At 42.4% G+C, this 27215-nt stretch overlaps 2 protein-coding genes across 2 annotated transcripts in view; one reads left to right on the top strand and one right to left on the bottom strand.

Annotated features, from left to right (window-relative positions):
• Nucleotides 1-14049, top strand: part of LOC147013799 (guanylate cyclase 2G-like) — a 75438-nt gene extending 61389 nt beyond the window's left edge. Inside the window, exons 17-21 of the mRNA XM_085851033.1 lie at nt 5521-5695; nt 7286-7384; nt 8310-8401; nt 8597-8680; nt 12724-14049. Coding sequence (XP_085707159.1) covers nt 5521-5695; nt 7286-7384; nt 8310-8401; nt 8597-8680; nt 12724-12789 — 516 coding nt within the window. The 3' untranslated portion in view covers nt 12790-14049. The remainder of the gene's footprint in view (nt 1-5520; nt 5696-7285; nt 7385-8309; nt 8402-8596; nt 8681-12723) is intronic.
• Nucleotides 14050-15013: 964 nt separating this feature from the next.
• Nucleotides 15014-27059, bottom strand: NDUFA5 (NADH:ubiquinone oxidoreductase subunit A5). Its single transcript, XM_085851035.1, has 5 exons — nt 26921-27059; nt 21185-21229; nt 20527-20643; nt 20314-20379; nt 15014-15780 (listed from the first exon to the last, which is right to left on the bottom strand). Exons 1-5 carry the CDS (start codon nt 27023-27025, stop codon nt 15679-15681), a joined length of 435 nt encoding a protein of 144 aa, XP_085707161.1. The 5' UTR covers nt 27026-27059; the 3' UTR covers nt 15014-15678.
• Between the last annotated feature and the right edge of the window lie 156 nt (nt 27060-27215).

Genomic DNA, 27215 nt, shown 5'->3' with positions numbered 1-27215 from the left:
TTCGGAATCCCCATTCCTTTATGATAGGAGGAAAAGCATGGGAAAAACTTCCTGGGTCACATTGCGGTGCTGTGTGGTGGAATGGTGCTGAGGTGTCGTCCACCAGACAGCGATCTCCTTGGGTTAACCTGAGGCGGTCCCTTCGGGTGGGTGCCTGGAATATTATATACTGTACCAAAGAGTGGATGATCACCTGTCTCTGTTATCACCTGAGCTCAAGCATTTGAACATCGGTATTGCAGCACTCTGAGGTTCGGAGACCGAAAACAAGACTATACCTTTCATGATCTTAAACATCTCTATCATATCTCCTCGTAACCGCCTCCTTTCTCGTGTATAAAACCCTGTGTCCTTCAACTGCTCCTCATACCTGAATCGAGCTAGGCCCAGAATCAATCTAGTAACCCTGCACTGAACCCTCTCTATGGCATCTATGTCCTTCCTGAGTTGTGATGACCAAAACTGCACACAATATTCTGGATGTGGCCCTCACTAAACTCCTGTACAATGTTAACACTACCCCTTTTGATATATAATTGATCTCCCTCCGAATACAACCTAAAACCACATTGACTTTACCTGTAGCTGCCTGGTGCTGTGCTGCCTGCTTACCTCCCATATCTATTACCACCCCCAGATCCTTCTCCTGTGTGACACGCTCCAAAATTACCCCTTACATCATGTAATCTCTATTTTCATTGTTCTTTCCCATCCCCAACACCTTACATGACATGTTAAACTACATCTGCCAATCTTTTGTCCAATCCATACAAGTATCAATACTTTCCTGAATCTGATCACCACCCCCTCCCCCTCTGCTACCCACCTCACCTACAAGCTTTGTGTCACCTGCAAATTTGGAAAGCTTACTCTTTACCCCATTATCCAAATCGTTGATGTAAATAATGAATAGTAATGGTCAGAGTACTGATCCCTGAGGTACCCCGCTACTTACATCCTCCCAGCAAGACATCCTCCCACTCACAGCCACTCTTTGCTTCCTTTCACGAATCCAGTTTGCAATCCAACTAGCTACCTGACCAGCCACTCCACAAGCCCCCTTTGGCTAACAACCTCCTATGTGGTACCTTATCAAATGCCTTCTTAAAGTCGAGATACACTATGTCCACTGCCTTCCCCTCATCCACCCAATCAGACACTGATTCACAGAACTTTAAAAGATTTGTTAAACAGGAACTACCTTTGGTAAACCCATGCTGACTACCTTTAATTAGTTTGTATTTGTTTAAATGCTTCCTCATCTGGTCCTTAATTAATGTCTATAATAACACATCATGACAATGATAATGTGAATTATTCCCACGGTAGTTTTTATTATGAGCTATTTTTGTCGAAGTAGTTGGCTAGCGCGTTGCCGTGATTAGATGTCCGCCAGGCAGGTGACCGTGTGTGTATGTATCCACCTTTCCTCACCGGCAGATTAGTCTCTACTGGTTATCACGCTCCCATCGTGTGCCGCCTTCTTGGCTGCTGGTTGCATCATCGGTTAGGGGCGCGGCTATGCCGCTGATGCAGTGCCCCGATTACCAGTATACTGGTGCTCATTTTGCCGACCTCGGAAGGATGACAGGCTGAATCAACCCCCTGGTGTTTATTCAGTGGCCCAACGGGGCTCAAACTCAGGACCCCATGATCCCAATCCTCCCCCCTAACCGCAAAGCCAACACAAATCATTTTCATGTTATAATATGTAAATATTCTCGAGCTCGGGTCGATCGGAGGTTTTCCGGAACTGGGTGTAATCGGAAGAGAGACGAGTGGGTTGTTCGGTCACGGGTGGAATAAAGGGTTGACTCGGATTCCGAACGCCTCGGACGTCTTTTCCTTTTCGTTAAAGATCCTCCTGCTTGGCGTTTTGGGTGTGAACGGCCGCCATTTGTTGGTGTCGATCAGAAGCATTCCACTCTCCAGAGATCTTGTGTCATTGTGTGCCTGATGTTGTGTTGAAAAAGGCAACCCTTAGGCCAAAAAAAAAAATGTTGCATTGGCGTAACCCGCCCGACCCTAAAAATTCCGCCGACCCTACGGTTTTTTTTATCGATATCAAGTATCTTGTTGATTGCGATCGCGATCGCAAAAACCCGGAAGTGTTTCGGACAGAACCCGCTGCACGCTGCGCTATGCATATGTCATAGTTTAGCTCGGTGTGTGTGTGTGTGTGTGTGTGTGTGTGTGTGTGTGTGTGTGTGTGTGTGTGTGTGTGTGTGTGTGTGTGTGTGTGTGTGTGTGTGTGTGTGTGTGTGTGTGCGAAACGGCTCTGCATATCATCTGTACGAGGGAGAGATATTGCGCCTCGCTCGATCAGTACGTCGTCTGTTGTTTCCAACATGGCTGCGTACTCTATCAAGATTACTGGCATGCTTGGGCCTAAAAAACTGTTCAGCGTCTTACGAAAATGCGACAAAGATGCGAGGCTTGGAGATATCATTCAGGGAATTGCAGACGTAAATTGTGACACTGCTCCAATACTTTCCTCCGTGCAAGCGTCTACCATGTACGACAGTACGCCACTGGCTGTTGTAAAAACTACAGTCAACCTTGTCTAAGTCGAATCTGTTAGGACTGAAGAAATAGCTTAGATTTAAAGGTGTAAAAACAAAAGAATATAAAGAGAAGAGAACTTGATAAGATCTTTGACTTAGGCGATTATTCGACTTATGCAAGTTCGATTTAGGCAAGGTTCACTGTACTAGTTTTTTTTTTGAGTGGGGGGGGTCGCCGACAAAAAGGGGGGGTACTCGAGCCGAGGGAGATTTTGGGAGGGATTTATTAAAAAAAAAAAAAATCCCTACCTACCTACCCTATTTTTCAGTGACCCGTTACGCCAATGCAACATTTTTTTTTTTTTTTGGCCTAAGCATACGGAGTTTCGCTGGTCACGATTCTTCTCTTGATGTGGGCACCTTTGTGTGGCTCGTGCATAAAGAGCTCTTATTTGCCTTTGTGGTACCTTACACGTCTCGCGTTGCCTAACTCCGGTTGGTGAAGCTCGTCTGAAGAGTCGGGAGTCAATTTCTCCTTGGATCCTTTATCGACATCCTTTCCTTCGGCCCTGCAAGGTTCCAGAGGGCTATTCAGCTCAGTACCTCGGCAACTTGGCATTCCCTTGTGGCCTTTGAACTCCTTTCAGACGTATTCCCGTCACTTATACGTTCATGACTGACCGCTGGCCATCGCGAATTGTGCGCATTGATGCAGTGCCCCGTTACTCATTTTACTAAATTCAGAAGGATGACTGGCTGAGTCAACCTGCCCTGGTGTTAATTCAATAGCAGGAGAGAGGCTCGAATCCAAGACCCGAAGATATTAAGCCAGCCACCCTGACCGTTAAGACAACACCAGGCTCCAGCAATGAATGTTCAGGTGAAATTTAATTTTTTTCCAAAAATATCACTTTCATTTGTATATTTTTTTTTGTTACAATATGGACAGATTCACCCCAAAAATGCATATTTTGACATCAATTTTTCAAAATGTTCAGCCTTATTCGGAGAGATGCCAATGATGTTGAGAGCATTACATTCCACATGATCCAGGAAGGACAGATGTGATGCTGGAGCTCCAGCCAATAGAGAGATCAGTACTCCATCGAGTTACAAACCTCTTCCAGTGGGCGACCACAGAAATTGATAGGTGGGTTCATTTGACAATTCCTCTGGAGGGACAGAGTGTGATTTCTCAGGATTTAATATTTTTCATTTATCAAACGAGCATCTCATCAATTCCAGATCAGCAAAGAGAGACACAGCTACCATCTGCCTGTCAGTGGGATGGTTTGAAAAAAGGAAGAGAGCATCAGCCATTTATGTAGTTGAGGAACAAGACCAGGGCCAAGCCATTGCCTTCAGCACTCTAGTTTTCACTGGCAGAGGAGAGTAGGAGGGGTGGGAAAGAAAGGAAATGTTTCCTTTGATAATACGTTGACTGCATGAATGGAAGAAGTCAGAAAGCCAGGTATGAAGGCGGCCTTGTAACGAGCTTGACAAGCAGAACAAGATACCACACAGTGTCGTTTGCCCGAGACATGTCCAGGGAGACGGTCCTCATCTCTATTTTGAGATATACACCTACCAACCATTGCTGATAGCGAGAAATAACGGCATGTCCAGAGTTTAAATGCCAGGATGGAATCCAAACTGATGGTCAGAGATCCCACTGTTTGAAAACAGGAAAGACTTGACGTCAGCAACAATGATGGATTCCATGACTTTGCTGGTAATTGAAAGTAAAGTGAACTTGTTGTCTGATGGATGAGTGCATCTGTTTTTGCACACTTGATCCTGTGAACAAGAGGGATGTTTGCATACCTCTAGGCAGATCGGAGACAACCAAAGGAGAGGGATGGGCTGAAGAGAGTAGACAAAGGAGAATAAAGAGCAGCCGAGCGGTATTTGAGAACATGGGCACCGATGCCATCTCTGGGCCTGTCGCCGATGAGGAGTTGAGCCTGGACAGAACTTTCAACACTTTCTTTGGTGTGAAAGACAGAGTCTAGAAGGCATTGTATTGGGTCGTCTCTTTTTCTTAAAGGCTGAGCAATACTGTATTGTCTCATACATAAAGCTCTTTCTAACCACTGACTGACTTGACTGACTCACTGACTGATATTAAAGATCGGTACCTTTCGGGTGATGAAGAAAGCTGAAATTTTATATTCAGATGGACATCGAAACCGATACCTGGCCATCGGGAAAAATCACAGAATCGTCGGACAACATCCATATATGAAAATATAAATATATGAAAATAAGTAAATGAAAAAAAATTGAAAAAAAATGCAGGTGAGCGACCTGAGACAATGGGGAAGCACGGTAATTTTGTGTGCCGACAGACATTGAAGCCGGTACACCGAGAAAAATCACAGAACCGTTGGAAAGCATCCGTAAATGAAATATAAATAAATGAAAAGTCAAACGCAGGTGAGCGACCTGAGACAATGGGGAAACACTGTTCGTACGCTTACACAACGTGTAAGCACACTCCGCAAGTAATTTTATAGGCTTTACCTTCCCTGGGGACAGGATGGGGTGAGTTGGGTACACATGATATTGAGACAAATACTGGGTTGAGACATCCTGTATTGTTTTGAGTGTGGACTGAGGTGCGGCCGTTTTAAGGTGACATTGGGGGAGTATACAGTTGAGGTTCTGATGGAAACTACAACTTTGACAACAGGTCGTCAAAATTAATTTAAACCAAGTGTCATCACACTGATTTACATTTTATCGTGCTATCCCTGCCATTCATTTCCTACATTTGCAGAGACCCTTTTCTCAACATTGTGCTGCAATTCTTCTCCTTGCTCTTTGGTGCATTATTTTGTTGTCCTCCCACTGATTTCCCAGTTATCCCATTTTTTCCATTGATCTGCACGACCCTGTTGCATTGCTCTTCTATGCCCCAATACCTGTATAAAAAGAAAATATAATTTGAAAAGTCCTACAAAGTGTCTTAAGAAACCCCAAAACATTCTAAGGCACTTCCTTTGTCCCTTGGCAGGTGGAGACCATCGGAGATGCCTACATGGTGACCTCAGGTGCCCCACTGCGTAACGGTCTGAATCATGTGAGCGAGGTGGCAACCATGGCCTTGCACTTTATCAGCGCCATCAGCTCATTCAGTGTTCCACATATTTCCGAAAAGGCCATCATGCTGCGTTTTGGAATTCATAGCGGTAAATGATCCTGATGGGGCTGGTATACTCCTTCATATAAAAGTGGGTAAACTGTAGTTTCAAAAACTTTCGGAAAAGTAACGGTGAAATGTCCTTGATCAGTTATTTTTACCTCCACCGAAGGTGGACGGATGTTGCTTTCACCCCAGTTCATATGTTTGTCTGTCTGTGAGCAGAATATCTCAACATGTTATGGACAGATTCGGATGAAATTTTGTGGAGAGGTTGGGCGTGTGAAGAGGACGTATTGATTACATTTTGGTGACGATCCAGATCTGGACACGAGAATTTGAAAAGTGATTCTTCACCATTGAGAGAAAGGGCCACAAACGATTTTTAGCATATCCTCAAGAGTTGCGGACGGATTCGGACGAAACTTGGTGGACAGGTAGCATAAATAATTAACGTAAGGTGTTAAATAAGATGGTGTAAAAGACACTGCATCAATGGTGGTAAAATTCTGGAAAAAGTGTTGTTGTGAAACCTTTAAAATCTTTATTTTATTTCAGTTGAATTATATACTTTAACACCGAAGAACACAATTCACCTTCTTGGCACTTTCAAAACCCTTCTGTTTAGCAGTACTTGGACAAAATATTTTACGTCATCACGACCAATCAAATTTGCCACTCGCAGACCCTGCCCATGTCCTTGTTGCTCAAGACTCTGCAGGGTAAGGTGTTCTCTGAACTCTCTGGTTCCCTTCAGCGGTTTTACATTCATTCGCACAAAAGTTGGTCATATTCATTTGTCACTATAAAACGTCTGCTACCATCTGCTCGTTGTACTCCAACTGGGCAAGTCTCTGTGCTCATGTTTTGGGGGCTCTTGGGATTCTCAAGCTTTGTATTTCTTTTTAAGATACTCATCTCCTGGTGGCACCTTTCAGAAGATTTGGGGTGTCCTTCAATTAATAGAATTGATTGTTGTATAGAGCAGCACAAGTGTGTTTTAAGTGTTTTCTTAACATCATAAGACTAAAGGCCCAGTCTTTCTTTTGATTGGACGGAGAATGTAAGTTGCTTGAGATTGTGTGTTATTCTTTACCTCCGTCTACAGAAAATATGGACCGATCTTGTTTTCTGCTTCCAAAAATTGTAAATACTTTTTGTTTTGCAACTTCAATATTGAGTTATTGTTCATTATTAGGAAAATATTATTGTTAGTGATTTTCCTTTTGTTGAAAAGTTATTGTTGGGGTGTGTGATATCACCACATGTGAAAAGGATAGAGAAAAATTGCTGAACAGCAAACCAAGTCCAGAGAGGCCGGTTGCGAACCGCACAGGCCAAGTCCAGATACACAAATTTGTTGCATTATACTCGTTGAAAATGTGGATAATCTGTGAGTTATACATTGGTGGAAATAAAACGATAAAATTATCGATGATCCCAAATTCGACTCTTCCACATAGTTGTGGAACTTAGCACTGTGAGTAAAACGTGTGAAGGTAATGAGTGAGCAACTGTGCTGGCTCTCCCTGACCCGTATATCAAAATAAAAAGTGCTTCGATTCTTCAAATATTCACCGATAAGCTTACTCAGTGCATCATGTTGTAGCTTACCAGTGTGCTTGGGTGTTTTTGGCAGGGCCAGTTGTGGCAGGAGTTGTTGGCTCGGTGATGCCACGGTACTGTCTTTTTGGTGATACTGTCAACATGGCATCGCGGATGGAGAGCAACAGCAAGCGTAAGTTATTAATAATACATCTCATTTCAGAATTATTACCTCTCAAAACACCCGCTCCTTAAGGGAGTTCCAAAGGTGTTTGTGACTTGATTTGTACAACTTCCAGTAGTTTGATTTATTTTTTAGCGATACCTTCCAGTTTTCAAGTTATTCTAACAGTGCAGGAGTGCATATGATAGATAATTATTCACCCACTTCTTATGATAATTCCACACGAACACATGGTATCCCCGATATGTAGCAGACTGCAACAAATTGGAGAACGTACAAAGAATGGCGACCAAATTAGTTCCTACCATGACAGACTGAGACACCTGAATATGAACTAAAATTACAGACCCAGACAATGTCACATGATGCAGGTTTTCCAGGTGGTTTGTACGTTTCATGTGAACAGCCATCTTTGGGGCACGATGGGCAACCACCACCACCACCATCACTGAATGATAATTCATATTCTATAAACAAATTTCCCCTTGGAGAGGATTAGTGGTTGTTACATTTCCAAATATCCATAAAATTGCTTCTTCTTCAACTTCTTCTTGTGTAATGGCAGCTTGGCTGTTGGGTAGCTATCATTTAAAAAAAAAAAAATTGGGCATGACTATGCCGCCGATGCTGTGCCCCTATACCAGTACACTGGTACTCATTTCGCCGACCTCAGAAGGATGACAGGCTGAGTCAACCCCACCTGGTGTAAATTCAGCAGCCAACGGGGCTCAAACTCAGGACCCTCAGATCCCAAGCCCATCACCCTTGCCACTAAGTCAACACGAGGCGAGAAAATTGCTCATTTCAGTTTATGCAACATCACCAATCCAAGCCACCATTACAATAAAAGATCCGTGCATGATGATGATGATGATGATGATGATGATGATTCATTCTTTAATTCTATCACATATGTATCCACTGTTAAACAAAGCTCTGCGCATCCTACTCTCGGAGCGGACGTCCACCCTCCTGCAAAAGAAAGGTGGTTTTCTCATGGAGAAGCGTGAAACAATGCAGATCAAGGTAATTGTACTGATTTTGGTGTTGATACATTCTCCAAAGACAAATCATTGCTTTTATGAAGTCGAGATTTAAAAAACACCGAGTTGTGTGCTATTGTTTGTTTTCAAAAGTAAACAAGATTAACTAAGTTGTGTTTACCCTGCAACATGCATGCCGTTGATTTAAGTATTTACACGCCATCGAATGATCTACTAGGGTAAGGGTCTTCAGAATACCTTCTGGTTGAATGGGAAACAAGGCTTCACACTGCCTCTGCCTGACTACAGTGAACTCAATAAGGTAAGGCACCAATCATTTTACATGTATACATGTGGGCATTTCATGCAGAAGAACGTGATTAAAATACATTTGTACGTTTGGGCCTGGCAGCACATCTCAGAGGTAGAGTACTTGCCCTTGATTGGTTTAATGTAAGTTCAACTCCACTCAACTGTAACCTCATTCAGGTGTTTTGCAGGTTGGACATTGCATCAATGACCATGTTGTTCATCAGAGGGGGCAGAAAGCCACATTTGTTGGTGGACCTTATTGATCTCACAGTCTTATATCTTCAATCTTTATCTTCCCCTTGGTATGCAGCATAAGGCCCAAGAGATAGATATCCACCTTTTTCGATCTCTGGCTACATGTTGTGCTTCTTCCATAGTAATTCCAGCTTCCACTTGATCCTTCTCCACTGTTTTCTTCCATCTGGTTCCTGGTCTACCCATCAGCCTTCTACTGTTCATCCTGCCTTGGTGTAATATTTTCACTTGTCTTTCCTCCTCCATTCCTTCAATATGATCAAACCATTACAGTCGGGATTTACGTAATCTCACATTCCTTTGAATTTGTTTTAGTCTTTCTCCGACATCTTCATTTGTAATAAAATCATCCCATTTTATATTTAGCATGTTTCTGAATAAGTGACAATAAGGCTTTGAAGATTATTGGAACCGCCCACAATGCAGCTGAGTCTATGGGCCTATCACTTTCCCATCGCAGACAGGTCGGTGGTCTCTCCATCTTCTCCCGCCTCCTTTCTGATCTTGGACCCTCTGCTCTTTCCGTGCTTTGCCCCCTCCCCCACTCCAGGGTTCTGCGGGGAACACATGGTCCATCATCAACTCCCTTATGGTGAAACAACCTAAATCCAGGATCACTGCTCATCTTGACTCATTTGTTCCTCTTTTTCCCATCTGTGGAACCAACTTCCACATTATTTTCAATCCCATTCTTCAGTCTACATCTTCAAGACATCTATTCACCACAATCTCAGATCATCCACAATCCAAAACCATTATCTTTGCTACCCCCTTGAACACCCACCCCCCCCCCCACTCCAATCCCTCCTCCTGGGAGTTTGCTTTTCTATCCATCTTTCCACCCCATGCATTCTCCCCTAACCGTCATTCCTCCCCACACCCATTGTTTGTCCAAGTCTCCCTCTCTTTTGTCATTCAACCCGGTTGTTGGTATCCCTCCTCCCTCTCCTTATCTCCTGTTCTTTTTGTTCTGTTGCTTTCTGATCCATTCAGTGTTCTAGCTCTTCCCCAAGCCAGCTCTGCGTACAAAAAATTCCCTCTCTTTTGTCATTCAACCCGGTTGTTGATATCCCTCCCCTCCCCCCTCCCCTTATCTCCTGTTCTTTTTGTTCTGTTGCTTCCTGATCCATTCAGTGTTCTAGCTCTTCCCCAAGCCAGCTCTGCGTACAAAATAGTGTATTGAAAGGAATTTAGTTAACCTCCGCCATCGAAGATGGACGGAGGTTATTGTTTTCACCCCTGTCTGTTTGTTACTAGATTTCGTAAGTATATGGATGACTTCCGTTTCTGTTTGTTTGTTTGTGTGTTTGTTTGTTTGTAGGCACGATAACTCGAGAACGGAAGAAGCTACCAATGTCAAATTACACCACGTGATTCAGGAGGGTGATGGCTAGTGCTGATTAGATTTTGGTCAAAATTGGTCAAAGGTCAAGGTCACAGTGAGGTGAAATATTCGATTTTTGATGGTTTGATACAGATAACTCGAGAATGGAAGAAGCTACCAATGTCAAATTACACCACGTGATTCAGGAGGGTGATGGCTTGTGCTGATTAGATATTGGTCAAAATCGGTCAAAGGTCAAGGTCACAGTGAGGTCAAACATCCAAAAAATGATAACTCGAGAACGGAAGAAGCTTCCAATGTCAAATTACACCACATGATTCAGGAGGCTGGTGGCTAGCGCTGATTAGATTTTGGTCAAAATCGGTAAAAGGTCAAGGTCACAGTGAGGTCAAACATCCAAAACATTCGATTTTTGATGGTTTGGTACAGAATCATCGTAGAAACTTCTGGTTTGCGTCGCTACCTTCTCGAGAGACAGCTTTTATTAGACAAAAGGTCAGAGGTCAAGTTGACGATTTTGTAAGTACCAGTCTATGACTGCTTGTTTATTTGTTTGTGAACAGTATTATGGAAAAACTCCTGGACGGATTTTGACGAAACTTGGTGGGGGAATTAGTTATGGTCCAAGGATCATGCCATTATATTTTGGACTTGGTCCAAAGTCCAATATGGCCGCTATGGCGGCCATTTTGAAAAAATATTTGAATTTTGGTTTTTGCATATCTACATGTTTAAAGTGATTTCCAACCAAAAAAAAATTTGTTGGAGAAAAATAAAACAGAAATTTTGCAACTTTTTTTCAAAAAAATTTAGATTTTATTTGAAAAAAATTTGAATTTTTTTTGCATTTCTACATGTTTTAAGTGATTTCCAACCCCCCCCCCCCCAAAAAAAAAATTGTTAGAGAATTTTTTTTTAGAAATTTTGCAACTTTTTTTTTCAAAAAAATTGATTTTTTTTTGGCATTTCTACATGCGCGTCGATCTAGTTTAGTTTATTCAATCGTGGTTCAGTAGAGTCTGATCCGTTTTGACCTACAATGAATAGGATATCAGGTTCACTTAAGTGACCCAGCAGTATTGGCGGCGGAGGTTTTACACTCTACCGAGTGCTCCCCCTCTAGTTAACCTCCACCATCTTCGAAGATGGATGGAGGTTACTGTTTTCACCCCTTTCTGTTTGTTTGTTTGCTTGTTTGCGAACAGTATTACGGAAAAAACTCCTCCACGGATTTCGACGAAACTTGGTGGGGGGGTTAGGTATGGTCCAAGGATCATGCCATTAAATTTTGGACTTGGTCGCCCCCCAAAAAAAAGTTGTTAGAGAAAAAAAATTCTTTTTTTTTTTTTGCATTTCTACATGATTTAAGTGATTTCCAACCCCCCCCCCCCAAAAAAATTGTTACCCCCCCCAAAAAAGATTTTTTTTTTGCATTTCTACATGTTTTAAGTGATTTCCAACCCTCCCCCCCAAAAAAATTTAGAGAATTTTTTTTTGCATTTCTTCATGTTTTAAGTGATTTCCAACCCCCCACAAAAAAATTGTTAGAGAAAAAAAATTTTTGCAACTTTTTTTTCAACAAAATTTCGATTTCTTTTTATTGTATTTCTACATGTTTTAAGTGATTTCCAACCCCCCCCCCCCCCCAAAAAAAAATGGAGAAAAGAACTATAACTGTCAGCACTGTTGACATATTTAATGAATAAGATATAAGGTTCAAGTAGTATTGGCGGCGGAGGTTTTGCACTCTCCCGAGTGCTCCCCCTCTAGTTTCTTCTCTGTTTTTGTAAGGAACCCTGTGGGTGATCCATACATCAAAATCGGTGTATCGATTGCATTTCATTTCTTCATCTTTATCTTTTCTGATACGTCCGTCCCTTTTCCACAAAAGCGACTTTAGAATGTAATAGTCACAGCTCTTGCCTTTCTCATTATATCTTTTGTTATTTTTCCATCAAATGCTACAAACCCAAACGGAAAAGAGTCTTTTCCTTCTTATTATTCTTCTTTTACTCAAAGTGGTCGAACAGAAAAAAATGTGGTCAACAGTCAATATTCCAGCAGACTCCAAACTGTCGCATTTGAGCTTCACATGTGGGGCATTCACAAAGTGAGCCATCCCTCTGATGGACATTAGGCTGGGTGTCCTGTCTACTAGCTTTATTTGATAGAGGTTGAAGATCCCATAGCTTATTTCGGGAAGCCATCACCGGCACCCTGAACAAATTACAAAATTTCTGCCCAAAGCACCTGCAGCCAAACGTCAGGCCTGGTCAGCCGGTTCATGAAAGACTTGGGCCAAAAACTCTCTGGCCGACCCCACAAGGTGGGAGCAATTGTGACCATTAATGTAGTAGAAGTAGGTCACAGGCAAAAGTTGGAACGTAGACAACTGAATCCATTATGTGACGTGTGTTGTGTTCGGTGCTATTGATTGTGGTTTCCTCACACAGATGTCAGACAGTGAGAAGTTTAACATCAGTACAGATTCCAATGACAGCACTCCAAGCACTCAGTGATGCCGAGCTTGAGAAAGAAGACATTTTCCTCAAGGCTACATAAAACTGAAAGGAGTCGACGAAGACTTTGGCCAGTTTACTCGTACGTGTTACAGGAGTTTGTGGAAGTTTTAGTCATCGTGATAAAAAAAGGTTTTTCCATTGTTTATAATTGTTTTCAACCTTCCTTCATGCACACGTGATTATTTTCACTCACGATATGTTTAAAAGATGCCGCAGAGAGACATTATTTAAGTTTAATTTCGTGAAATGCTGAGTTTCTATTTATTGTCGAAGTAAATTTATTCCAAGTTGGTGGCGTTGCTTGGTGTAATGTGAGTGAGCACGAAGCTTCCCGTTTCCTTCACAAGGAGAATATTTACTATAATGCAACAAACGTAGAAGTCACTGAAACTCTAAAATTGACGTGTGGCGGAAATAGTGCCACCTTTGGTGGGAGCCGGTATTACAAATAATCTTCATCTATCTTACATATAAGTTGTAATCAAGAAAACATCTTTCATAATTAATAAGGTGCATTTCCAAGACGGTGCTGGAGCACATTTCCCACCGAGGGTGGGCCGAGAAGGGAACTCCCGCCTTCTGAGGGGGAGTGCCCGCGAGTCGATTTAAAGGTAATATGTACATAAAAGCCAAAATCTGGAGGAGGATGTGTGCATGCACATATGGACGGACTGCCTTTACCCCATGCGTTGGATAGTTGGTCCGACTCAACCCACAGTTGTAACCTGAAATAAAAAAATCATACGTCTGCCATTTTGTGAAAGCGCATCGGCCTCAGGCCTGTGGTGTCGGCTCTCGGCCCAATGCGATTGGAATTATCCGAGCTATTTAACCTGGATGTTGTTCGTCTTTCGGCTGCTCCCATTAGGGGTCGCCACAGCGGATCATCCGTTATGATCCGCATACTGATTTGGCATAGGTTTTATGCCGGATGCCCTTCCTGACGCAACCCTGGTCGCCTCTTATGACACAGGGATAAGGATTGGGTTTGGCCATGATTCCGTGCTGCCCTTCACCCTCTTATAGCACAGAGCGCCTGTCCTCAAGCGATCCTCCAACCCAAGCCTCCGAGTAGCCAGATTACAGGTGCACGCCACTACGCCCGGTCGATTTAACCTGGATGTACTCGTATATATGCACAAAAGTAGAACATGTTTTTGCTTCATTTATGTAACCCGGGTTGTTTTTTTTATTTTTGGGAGTGATCTGTTGCTTAGACACTGCCAAAATAAAGTGATAAGCAATTTGTGCAATAAATGAAGGTTTTTGTGCGTAATTCCGGTTTTAGCCCGAGTTTTCAAGTCTGAATGGTGTGAAAATACAGGAAGGTCACCCATCATTTTGACAGGCTTTTCTGCTTGTATCTTCCATCATATTATAGAAGCTGCTGTGAAGTGTGAAATAACTTCATTAATCCCATTATCCATCTATAAGTTCAAGAAGTGTGATGCAATGTTGTGCAGGCTGTGCTTTCACAACTGAGCAAAGAAGATAACAGGCAGTGAGTGCTACGGTGACCGAATCACCGAGCTCTCCGATTAACACCTTCTTGAGGTTTTCCCACAGGATTTTAAAAGCAGTAACAGCTGTTGCAAAAACAATTTGATGGATAAATGGGAGAGATGATTTTTACCTGCCACCAAAGGTGGATGGAGGTAAGGTTTTCACCCGTGTCTGTCTGTGAGCAGGATATATCAAAAAGTTATGTACGGTTTTGGATAAGATGGGTGTGCCAAGGACGAATCGATTCGATTTTGATGAAGATTCAGATCAACTAGAATTTTTAAAAGTGATTCTTCACCACTGAGAGATGTGGTCAAAAACGATATATAGCACAATATCTCAAAAAAAAACATGGACAGGTTCTGACAAAACTTGGTGGATGAGTTGGGTAGGTGACAAGAACAAGCCGATTACATTTGGGTTCAGGTCCGAATCCAGATCCAGACCATCAGCGAGATACAAATCATAAATTGTCAGTCTGGCGAAGGTATGCGCTCCACCGAGTGCTGTTCTGATGTACTGACTGTCGATTTTGAATCTGCCCAAGGCCTCAAGCCTGAGCTGTAATATGCATTGCATTTCATGTTTCTGAAATTTCACTCTTGTCAAAACTCATGTCATAGAGAGGTATCTTCAAATATAAGTTTGTTTGTTTCTTTTAACATATAACCACGAACTACAAACCAGCTTATTTGAAACTACAGGACAAACACCTCCCTCAACTTGTGTTTGAGGGCATTTGACTCGGCCAAACGAGCCACTCACTCATTTTATTGCTGTAATTCAAATCAAAATTAATCTCAAAGACTGGAAGGGAGGGGGTTGGGTAGCCTGAGGTCATTCATCTGTCATTTGTTGATACCAAGATGGTTCAGCATCGTCACAAAATAATTATCCTTGTTACTACTACAACATTGTTCTTGTAAACCCCTGGAATTTGTTTTACAAAAGCAGTTAAATAGGGAGAATAATAATTGTTGATGGAATTTTTCTTTTTAAACATTAAATTTAAAGGGAAAACAATTTATTTCCAATTCTGAATTTGCTGAGTTACCTTAACCTATCATTGTTGTACCTGGTCTCCTAACATCCCATGACATGCATGTAATACAACAGGGCAAATGTTGTACACAAAATAAAATAAAGGACTTGTGCTTTCATAAGAAGGTTTCAGTAAGATGTGTTTAGTTATAACTGAATGCATATATCTCCGTTCCCTACAAGCTGGGGAACCTCAAATTAGATGTACAACAACAGTTTACTAGCATCAAAGACATTTCCAAACCAAAAATATACACTGAGGTGACAACTCGAGACAGAATGGATAGTTGGGCTGGATATCGATTCTCAAACAAAACTGATAAATATCAATATGTAATGATGTCACACAGGCCATTTCCACTGGTTAGCAGGAGCTGTGCCAATCAGCGGCTCCCAGGGCTTCCACTCCACCATCTTCCGTGCAAGAAAGAGTTCCGACTCCGCCTAAGGGTAGAGGATAGGAAGGAGGAGTTAGGGTAACTCAAGGGTTGACGATCGGAAGGAGGAGTTTCGGGTAATCTGCGCATAGAGGATAGGAAAGAGCTGTTCGGGTGACTCGAGTGCAGACATAGGAAGGAGGAATTATGGTAATTTGAGTGCAGATAATCAGAAGAAGGGGTTGGGGTAACACCAAAACCTGGATGTGAATGAAATAATAAGCAGACAAAACTCGAGCGTGGTTCATATTTGATTCTCGGTATAATGTATATATTTGATTAGAGAGAGAGAGAGAGAGGGGGGAGGGAGAGAGAAGAGAGAGGGGCAGAGAGACAGACAGACACAGAGAGAGACATAAAAAAGAGAGAGAGGCAGAGAGAGAGAGAGAGAGAGAGAGAGAGAGAGAGAGAGAGAGAGAGAGAGAGAGAGAGAGAGAGAGAGAGAGAGAGAGAGAGAGAGAGAGCGAGGGAGCGAGCAAGCAGGGTGGAGACAGAGAGGGAGAAGGGTAGGGGAAGAGGGGAATTCCAGCAGATGTGACATCCAGTTTAATGTCTATCCGAGAGACGGCACACACATTAATGAATCACCCTGCCTATGAAACACCGGGATGAGAGCTGGGTCGGGATTCAAACCCAGGCTAGACAGCTTAGCATGAGTGTGCATACCTGTTGGCTATCCTGCTGTGATGTGCCGATTCATTGCTTTGTAACAATTGAAAACATTTTTTACTCATTGTAATCATCTAATTTATTTTGCATTCTTAACTCCAGAGATGTTCCCATGGAGAACAGAGCCAGGGTATCACAATGGAAACCTGTAGAGATCAAAGTACGAACAGCGCTCCAACAAAACCGTTGAAGAAACATTGTTCCCTCTATCCTTACAAGTCTCCCAGTCCCTGCTGCTGAAACGCATCCCCAGAGCATGATGCTGCCACACCATGCTCCATGGTAGGAAGTGTTAGATGGGTGATGAGCTGTGCTCGGTTTCCGCCAGAGGTAGCACTTTGCATTCAGGCCAAAGAGTAAAATTTCCGTCTCGTCAGACCACAGAATATTTTGCCTCATGCTCTCAGAGTCTTTCACATGCCTTTTTACCCCTCAGCCCGAATTGGGCTAAGGGGTATTGTCGTCACAGGCGTTGTCCGGGTGTCTGTCCATCCGGGCGTCTGTCCATCCGGGCGTCCATCTGTCAACTTTTGGTTTCCGTCGATTTCGAGGAGAATGCCTTGTCCAATTAAATCCATTTTTGCAGGGTGTGTTGGGGTTGAGGAGAGGAAGGTTCCTTTCGAAAATGGGCGTGCTGCGATTTTCAATGTGACCTCCATGGCAGCCATCTTGAAATTGGTTTCCATAGATTTCGAGAACGCCTTGTCTGATTAAATCCATTTTTGCAGGGTGTGTTGGGGTCGAGTAGAGGAAGGTTCCTTTCGAAAATGGGAACGCTGCGATTTTCAATGTGGCCTCCATGGCAGCCATCTTGAAATTGGTTTCCGTCGATTGAGGAGAACGCCTTGTCCGATTAAATCCATTTTTGCAGTGTGTGTTGGGGCTGGGTAGAGGAAGGTTCCTTTTGATAATCAGTGCGATGCGATATCCAATATGGCGGCTAGGGCAGCCATCTTGAATTTGGTTTCGGACAATAACTTGAGAACGGCTTGACATATTGATTTTATTTTCATGGGGGTATAATGGGGATGGTTAGAGGAAGGTTCCTTTCGATATACAGCACAATCCGATATCCAATATGGCGGCTAGAGCAGCCATCTTGAATTTTGTTTCCGGACAATAACTTGAGAACGGCTTCACACATCGATTTTATTCTGGCGAGGTATAATGGGCTTGAGTAGAGGAAGGTTCCTTTCCAAAATGGGCATGCTGTGATTTTCACTGTGGCCGCCATGGCAGCCATCTTGAAATTGGTTTCCGTCAATTTCGAGGAGAACGCCTTGTCCGATTAAATCCATTTTTGCTGGGTGTGTTGGGGTTGAGTCGAGGAAGGTTCCTTTCGAAAATGGGCATGCTGCGATTTTCAATATGGCCACCATCTTGAAATTGGTTTGCGTCAAGGGGCTGAGGGGTTACGCCCGCTTTGCGGTGCTATTTTTGTAAACTCCAGGTGTGCTATCATGTCCCTTTTCTCAGAAGTGGTTTCCTTCTGGCTACTCTCCCACAAAGCCTAGATTTGTGAAGTGCTACAGTGATTGTTGTCCTTCTGGCAGGTTCTCCCATCTCATCCAAGGAACTGTGTAGTTCTGTCAGAGTGCTTATTGGGTTCTTGGTCACCTCCCTGACCAAGGTCCTTCTTGCCCGGTTGCTCAGTTTGTCGGACAGCTAGCTCAAGGAAGAGTCTGGGTGGTTCAATATTCTTTCCCTTTCCTAATGTTAGAGCTCACTGTGCTCTTGGAAACTTTCAATACTCTATAAATGGTTTTATACCCTTCCCCAGATCTATACCTCCTTAATTCTATCTCGGAGCTCTACGGACAGTTTCTTGGACTTCATGGTAGAGTTTCTGTTCTGACATACACCGTCAACTGTGGGACCTTTTATAGAAAGGTGTGTTTCTTTCTAAATCATGTCCAGTCAATTGAATTAGTCACAGGTGGACTCCAATCAAGTTGTCGAGACATCTCAAGGATGATCAAAGGAAATTGGATGCATTTGAGCTCAACTTGGAGTGTCATAGCAAAGGGTTTGAATTTATAAAAAAAAAAAATTCTAAAAACATGTTTTCACTTTGTCATGATGGGGTATTTTGTGTCGATTAGTGACAATTAAAAAAAAAATTTAATCCATTTTAAATTCAGGCTGAAGCACAACAAAATGGGACAAAAGTCAAGAGGTGTGAATGCTTTCTGAAGGCACTGTAGATATAGGAAGAGAGAACTAAAGAGTAAAAGATGAATGAATAAAGAGAAATGTTTAAAAAAAGTAGAAAGAAGTGTGAAAGAAACAAAGATGTCAGGAAGAACCCAGATGGATTGATTTCAGCAGTTACTCCCAAGGCTCAAAACCAGAAACGGGAACAAGGTACCAGATGCCCCTCAGCGGGGAAGCACAGTCCACACAGCATCGGGATATGGTACAAGTATCATCAAACAGAAGACCAAATACTGCAGAGAAGTCATCAAAAGGAACCCGAATAAGTAAAGAGCATAGACGGAGTCATGAGGAGGAACCTGGATGGGATTCGGGTTTCAGCCGCCACTCCACAACCCTCAAACTCATCCAGGTGCAGCCAAGTAAGCCGAACACAAAACTTTCTGCAATAATTCACTTCGCCTTTGACTGAGCTTTTGTCATCAAATTTTCTACAAACCTTTATTACGAGTATACGGAGAACACACATTAATAAAATGTACAATTTTTAAAAAAAAAATTTAACTATCGTTTTCATCAAGTTTATTTCAGGTACAAAGTGGATGTGGACGGGCTTTGTATTTTGAGATGCTTTCTAGTTTTTGTTGCATTGTAACCAATCCCCATATTCACATATTTTCTGATTTAATGTCCATGAGAGAAAATAAATAAATATCAAGAATGGGGCAAGTAAGACAATAAGGGTGGAATGGTGAGTAGGAATAAAATTTCCATTCAACTAAAACATCAAATTTGTTGAATTTATGGACTATTGACTGCACAGTTTGATGATGTTCATCTGTCAAGGACGTCGACATTAAAAGAATATCTTTCGGACAATAAGTTGATGACGATGGAGGTTATTATGAATGACGTCTTGCTCTGGCTATGTCGATATCCGAAACAATTCCACGTACAAAAACGTCTACTCTGAACCAAAGATATGATGTACCTCAAAAAGAAATAATAATGCAAAAGCACAATTCTCATCACACCCATAATGCTTACTTATCAATATAATCAGAAGTAAAAATCCAATTTAAAGCCACCTGATAGCAAGGGTCCATTATAATAGGACTGTCTATTACATTTCAAACAATTATACTTTTCGTCAGCAATCCAATTTAAATGAATTTCAAATTGATAGGAATAGTGAATTGCATAATTGATCAAATTGATCGGAATAGAGCCATTGAAAATGATTGGCAGGATAGTCTACACTCTAGCGGGACGCACACTCACCTCTGAACTGTCCAGCCTGGGTTCGAATCTTGACCCAACTGTAAACCATCACCCTGGTGTTTCGCATGCCGGGCGAGTCATCAATGTGTATGCTGTCCATCCGTCGGTCGTTAAGCTGGATTGCACGTCTGTTAGCACTGCTTGTTAAATATCCCATGGTGTCCATTGTGAAAAGGTGATTTATCACTCGCACCCTTGAACAAATTACAAATTTCTGTTGCCTTTAGTCGGATGTCAAGCATGGTCAGCCGGTTCACGCAAGGCTTCGACCAAAATCATCTCCCAGCCAATGCCACCAGGTGGCGAAGACGATTGTCTCCATGAAAGTAGTAGTAGTCGTCATGGTGGTATGGGACACCATTGCAAAGCAATAAAAATATTGACGAAGGGGAGCTACAGGTTGAACTGTATAAAAAGGTGAAATGGAGAACATTACCTGCTGGATCACTTCCTCCAGTTGTCCACAGTTGATTTTCTTTTCCAACTTTTCTACATCCGGTTCCTGAGAACAACAAAAGCCCACATTTCACTCAATCTCTTTAAATTATTTATTTGGTCACTTTTTCAATTGGAGAAAAGGAACAGCATGATACATTTTGAGTATTCTAATTTATGAAACAAAGTTGTGAAGATATGAAAAACACATCACCATGTCCACAGTTTGTAACCTTTCTCCAATCAGCTGTGCCGTAAACTTGCGGTATGCCGCCTCTTTGGGTATCGTTTCGAGCACGTTCAATATCTTCTTGTACAGGATTTTTAAACGCTGTGGAAACAAACCCCCAAGATTAGCCACCATTAAAAGCAAGCAAATCATAAACAGATTTTTCTAAAAAAGAACACCAACTAAAGATCACCGAATACCATCTCAGATCATCCCCAATCCAAAACCATGATGTTTTCTACCCCCCCCCCCCCCTGTTAACTGCTCCCTGCCCCAACCTCCTTCCAAATTTCCATTTCCTGAGAGTTTCCTTCTGTGTCCATCTTGTCCACCCCAGGTGTCCTCCCATCTCATTCCTACCCACAAGCATTATTTGTCCAGGTATCCCTCCACTTTGCCCTTCAGCCCTGCTGTTGGTGTCCCCCTCCCCCCCACCCACACCCATCTCAACTGTTTCTTTTGTTCTATTGCTTCCTGTTCCATTGAGTGCTTCCACAAGCTTTGACTGTATACAAACAAATAAATGAATAATGGGAATTTATTTCTCTCAAAATGGCACGAATAATTGTTCAGTAAACATTGCGAAGAGTTTGATTTGACAAATGCAGTGAGATCATCGATGTAACCTTCAATGTGCCCATACCTCGTGAGGATTCTCTGCAACCGCCAGTCCGACGAGGCCGGTTGTCTGCAACACAACACATGCAAACTTTGTTTTACGACATGGTTCTTATGATCACGATGTGGTTCTGTGTTTCTCACCTTGAAACTCATGTAAAAGAATGACGATAGTCTCCTTCACAAATGCAGGTACAAGCTCCTTCATGAGTCTGAGATCATCGGATAAGCTAGTGGCACCAAATAATGTTTCATACAAGTATCACGTTCAAAAGATTATTTTTGCACCTCCTGCCTTATACATTCACTTGGTTGTCACGGGTTCAGTCTCTCGAACAGGCGAAGCAAAAATACCAGAGCGGATTGCAAAGAGGCCGAGCGGAGGAAAAACTGCACATGCACAGACAATCTACTGCAATGTGGTTGTTTTCTCCACCACAATACGGTTATGCTTTATCCAGTTTCAGCACACACGGTTGACATTATGGGGGGATTTAGTTCTGCCAGAGGACAAGGAAGTGGCTCAAAACAAACAGAAACCCGTTTTAAGAGCAACACTGGTTTAATAAATCATGGCGATGGTGACATGGGATGTGAAAATGCAATGAAAATAAACAGACACAGTGAGCTTAGCTGGCAGTAACAGTTTCCACAGCTATCTTTAACACAGCCTATCAGGCAGACTCAATCGTGAACACAAGACGAACAGGGGATGTGCATTCCCTTCTGCCCCACCAATTTGCTCTTGTTAGCCGGTGCGCACTTGGCAGCTCCGCTCAGCTACACCCGATCCGTTGAGATAATTAGAGTACGCATCAAGGGCACGAAACCCCCCCCCCCCCCGCCATCCCTCCCACACCTTGGTGCGGCCGTTACCCGTAAGGTATCACACGAGGTAGTTTAACCCTGCCGGATTAGCAGTAACAATCGGCGCTCGTGATTGCTCAGCAACCCCCCGGAGCATGAACTTATTTGTGCCTGATGGCCTCAGGACCGGGTCTTCAGGAGGAATCCGAGGGCTTCCAATCATGGCCGAACTCGAACCACGGATCGGTAACAGTATTTTAGCTGCCAAGGAATATTCCTCTCTGTCAGAGTGGGCAATCAAGTTCCTGTTGCCATTCACCAACACATGCCTGTGTGTCAGTGTTTTCCATTGTGAATGTCATAAAAATCAAAGACCAGGAATAAACCGAAAGCAACTGTGAATGTTACTCTGTGAATCAGCCTCTCGCCCATCCCTCCCCAACATGAACTGATTGTTTCTCAGAAGCAAGCCCAAGTATCCCACTGATGTAAGCAGCAGTCTATATTTAAGGCTTAAATGTGTTAAATAAGGTACCAAATAAAGTTATTATTATATTTTATTTAAATATTGTAGCAGATGTGGTTTATATTCTACCCCTTATAGAAAGGGGTAGAGTACATATAACTTTCAGTTTAGGGCACTGTTTTTACCTCCACCACCGAAGGTGAAGGAGGTTATGTTTTCACCCCTTTCTGTCTGTTTGTGTACAGGATATCTCAAAAAGTTGTGGACGGATTCGGACGAAACTTGGTGGACAGGTTGGGTGTATCGCAAGGACGAATTAATCAGGATTTTGGTGACGATCTGAATCCAGATCTGGATACGATAGTAATTTAATTTTTAAAATGATTCTTCACCGTTGAGAGATTGGGCCAAAAATGATATAGAACTGTACAGCGTGATATTTCAAACATGTATTGGGCCTGATAAGTTCTCATGGATCAGGTGTTACGTGGCGGAGGTATATGCTTCACCGAGTGCCCTTCTAGTTTAAGTTGTTATTATTATTTTTTATGTGGGCCCTGACCTTTCTGACATGCAGTATACAATACTCAAGTGCACCTTGAGGTGCAATAGGTTGAGAACCGCCGATTTAAGATACATACAGATGGGAGATGAGAAAAGAGACAATCATGAAGATAAAAGCGACAGGGAATCTAACTAGACATCTAATTCTGGTCGACACTAATTGGGGTTTAAAAACACTTATGCTGACACTCATTAAGATATAACTGCAGAATAATTACCGAGCTGTTAATTCACCTTGCTGGGCATGCGAATGATGGCCCTGCCCGTGGATTTCAACGCATCCATCGCGCTCACTACAATGTGGAAGATTTAAATCCAGAAGAACAAAAACCATAGAGTTTGGTTTATGAGCAAACACGAACAAACGTAATGAGCCATGAAGGATGAACCATACCTTATCCATCCTCACCTCACACTGGAAATTGTAGGTAAATGTGCGTGGTGAGCCGCCTCAGACAGGATAAGTTATGTTAATATGCTGAGCGAACCAATGCAAAGGCATATCAACTTTGTAAAGAACCGGCTTTCTCCCTTAAGGTGAATTAAAAATAAATAAAAATAAAAATCAACATTCGTGTAAACAAAGACAGAAACATAGTTAAAGAATCCACCACTAAATACAACTACTGTATGACAGGTAAGCATGTCAGATATCAGAGATCATTTGCATCTGCACTCACATTAGTCACATCGCCAACTGACTGACATACTACTGGGAGGAGATTACTCCCCCTCCACCAACTCCCCCAAACCACCACCCCGACCACAACTCAGACAAAAAATGAGATCTCATTCAGGTGAGATTCAACACCAAATTACCCAACTTGGTGTCTGTCTGTGTGTATTTTTGACCGCAATACATTCGGTCGTTACTTATACAATCTCAACCAAACTTGACAGGAGGACCAAGGGTCACACAATGGAGTGTTGGGGTGACTTCATTTGCCCCCCTCCCCAAGGGGGGTTTCTGCATTGAGCAAAATCCATGATAAGGTGTATATCCGTGTTAAAATAGCTAATTATGGCATTTTTCCAAGGACGCTTCTAATAACATAAGTAATAACAACAATAACTACAACTGCCACTTTATAACTGCTGGCAGTGATGACCGGGTACCCAGACGTCTGCCTTTGATACAACATGAGACTTAAATGATAGTCGCAAAGTTTCCCTTCGATAGGATAAGTGGTTCCAGAGAAAACATTATTTAATATCGATACAAATACAGCCGTGCATTGATACAGCGTGGGACTGACGCGTTACGAACCGGGTAGCAATAAGTGTTCAATCCAGTTATTACATATGCAGTCAGCCCTTTTTCCTGGGGACATTGTCAGTATCAATTGAATTGCTATTCCTGTACCCTCAAACACATTCAGGTGCAGCCAAATGAGCCTTCTGGAAAAAAAAATCTAAAAGTTCTCAGATTCAAATAATTAAATAATTCTGGCTGCCAAACCGCATGGCTGATCAGGTTGAAATTTTAAACCTATGTTTCAAATGTCAGCGAGATAATTTTGAAGTTTCACATATATTGACAGTGGTTCCAAAGTAAATATTACTTAATATTTACCCTTCAATCCAACATGGCTGCCAAAGCATGGGGTTGATCGAGTTGAAATTTAAACCCTTCATTATGGGCTTCAAATTTATTAATTTCCAATCCAAGATGGCTGACGAACCATGTGACCTATGACATCATAAATGTACATTCTGTCTCCAATCCTGTAGTGGAATACGTGTGTGAAGTTTCTTGTTGATCGGACAAGGTGCGTTTTTCTATCCAAGATGGCCTGCGAACCATGTGACTTGTGGCATCATAATTTTTATGGGAAATGCAGGCATGGGGGTAGATTGTAGATGCCAATTTTCGCTTTGATAGGTTATGTGGTTCCAGAGAAAACATTATTTAATATAATTCTTGAATCCAACATGGCTGCCAAACCATGTGACCTATCAATTAGAAATTAACAAACTTGTATTCTCTACTTGTATGCAATACGTTTGTGAAGTTTCCCCTTGATCTGACCAGCTGTTCTGGAGAAGAAAATGTTTGAAGGTTTTGGGGTAAATTCAATATGGCCACCAAACCATGTGACCAATCAATAAGAAATTAACAAACTTGAAAAAGGACGTCATGGGGAATGTGGGTGTAAAGTTTCGCCTCAATCTGTTCAGCCGTTCTGGAGAAGAAGATTTAAAAAAAAATCAAAACAAGATGGCTGCCGAACCAAGTCACCGATGACGTCACAATAAATGTTTTCTATGGTGAATTGTTGTCAAGATAACGCTCAAGAAATTTCAGATTTTTCCCATGCAGCGTTCGACTTGACAAATTTTCACCGGCATACCGCTTCACCGATGACGTCACGAAAAATCACCCGTATTCCCGATGGGGAGTTCATTAAAATGTATGAAGCAAAAATTTTCCATTGCACTGTTTCAGAGATACAGAGGTCCAAGGTTTATCGTTTTTTTCAAGATGGCACCCGTACCACGTGACCTATGACGTCATAATTATCAACTGTATGCTATCATAAAAGATACATACTATGGTGAAAATTTCGTGTCGATCGGACTTTATTGCGCGAAAGAACCTGAAAATTGCCGGCGGAAAAAGAATAAATTATAAGACATAAACGGAAGAAAAACAATAGGTTACCCAGTCCATCAGACTGGGTACCCTAATAATAATAATAATAATAATCTATCTAAAATTCCAGCAATCACTGTGTGTCTGTGACCGCTGTTTCTCAACAACCACTGATCCGATCTAATTGAAACTTGCCAGATATATTGCTGGGGACCTGAGGATGTGCCTTTTCAAGGTTTGATATTAATCAGACAAGTGGTTCCCAAGTTATGGCCATTTATTTACCAAACCAATGACAGGACACGGTGCTATGACGTCACAATTCTTTTTTTTCTTTTTTTGCACGTACGGCCACACAGGGGCATGCACTAGTAATATTAATGTGAATAGAAAACAATATTAATACTAATAGCATCCACTCTCCCCAAGGGGGTTTTCCTCCTTGTATAAATGCTGTGTTGATGTGTATGAATAGCTCATCGTGGGGCACACCCCCCCCACCCCCCTCCACACAAACTCCTGTGATTAGTTTTTTTAAACAGAGGCCAATGCCTAGATCTACTGTAATCTATATACCCCACAGAAGATAACCTCGACAAGGCAGGTGTTGTTGGCTGAGGATACATTTATTATTCATTCAGTAACAAAAGCACAAATCTGGGCATCTCAAATCCTGGATTCATCCGACCACAAACTGCTGCCCTGGTGAAGTGCAGGTCGGGTTCACCGTGCCGTTGTTTGCACGGGAAAGTGAAGCCGGCTGTTCATGTTGCATTTAACTTGTGGACATTCAAGATCCCACGGTATTTCTCGAAAACAGCAGGTGGTTGCGTGCCGGTACCCCGCTCCCCGCTTTAGGAGTTCGGGAAAGGTGAGAGAATTATAAATTGTGATATTGTCATCGTTAGGTCAAGTTAATGGTGACAATGGGGCTCGCGGGACACATCGTGGTGGTGGTGGTGGTGGTGGTGGTGGTGGTGGTGGTGGTGGTGGTGGTGGTGGATATGGATACAACACGGGCATGACGGTCCAAATCGCCGTCTCTTATACCTGTCGGTTCTACATTTGATTTGCAATGTGCTGGAACCTCGACCAATGAAACATTAATTACTCGTTTCACTTCTACAGTCGACAAAGCCTCGTAATGTACAGGATTGACGTGTTTATGGGGTATTCGCTGGACAATTCAATCGGAAATACTGTACACGAAGGTCACGCGCGTGTACCGGGTCACCCGGATTACCCGAACTCGGACACAAGACCCTGAGAGCAGGTACACAGGACAAAGACATCACGGACAAAGCATAGCCACACTCAATGATCGAGTTTACCTTCTTAATCGCAGCCATATTATGATGGGACACGGCGTTGATCCTGCAACGACCCGGAAATGAGGGAGTGAAGCGCGAATAAAGATGAGTTGAGAATATGAACATACTGAATAAAATTACATTATTCTGGTCTTGTGATGAACCGTTCGGCGACAACGATGAATTAAATCGAATTTTACAAAGCACGTTATTTTTTTATGGGCGGTGTATTGGTTCGTGTTTAGTGTTTATATATGATGATAATGTTTCATCCATGTCCTTGATTATTATTAACAAGGAATTCCAACACAGGTGG

Source organism: Eptatretus burgeri, chromosome 13 (assembly GCF_056783735.1).
Source record: "Eptatretus burgeri isolate ZD-2024b chromosome 13, Ebu_testis_v1, whole genome shotgun sequence".
Taxonomy (NCBI): Eukaryota; Metazoa; Chordata; class Myxini; order Myxiniformes; family Myxinidae; genus Eptatretus; species Eptatretus burgeri.
This window is presented reverse-complemented; position numbering and strand designations above follow the sequence as displayed.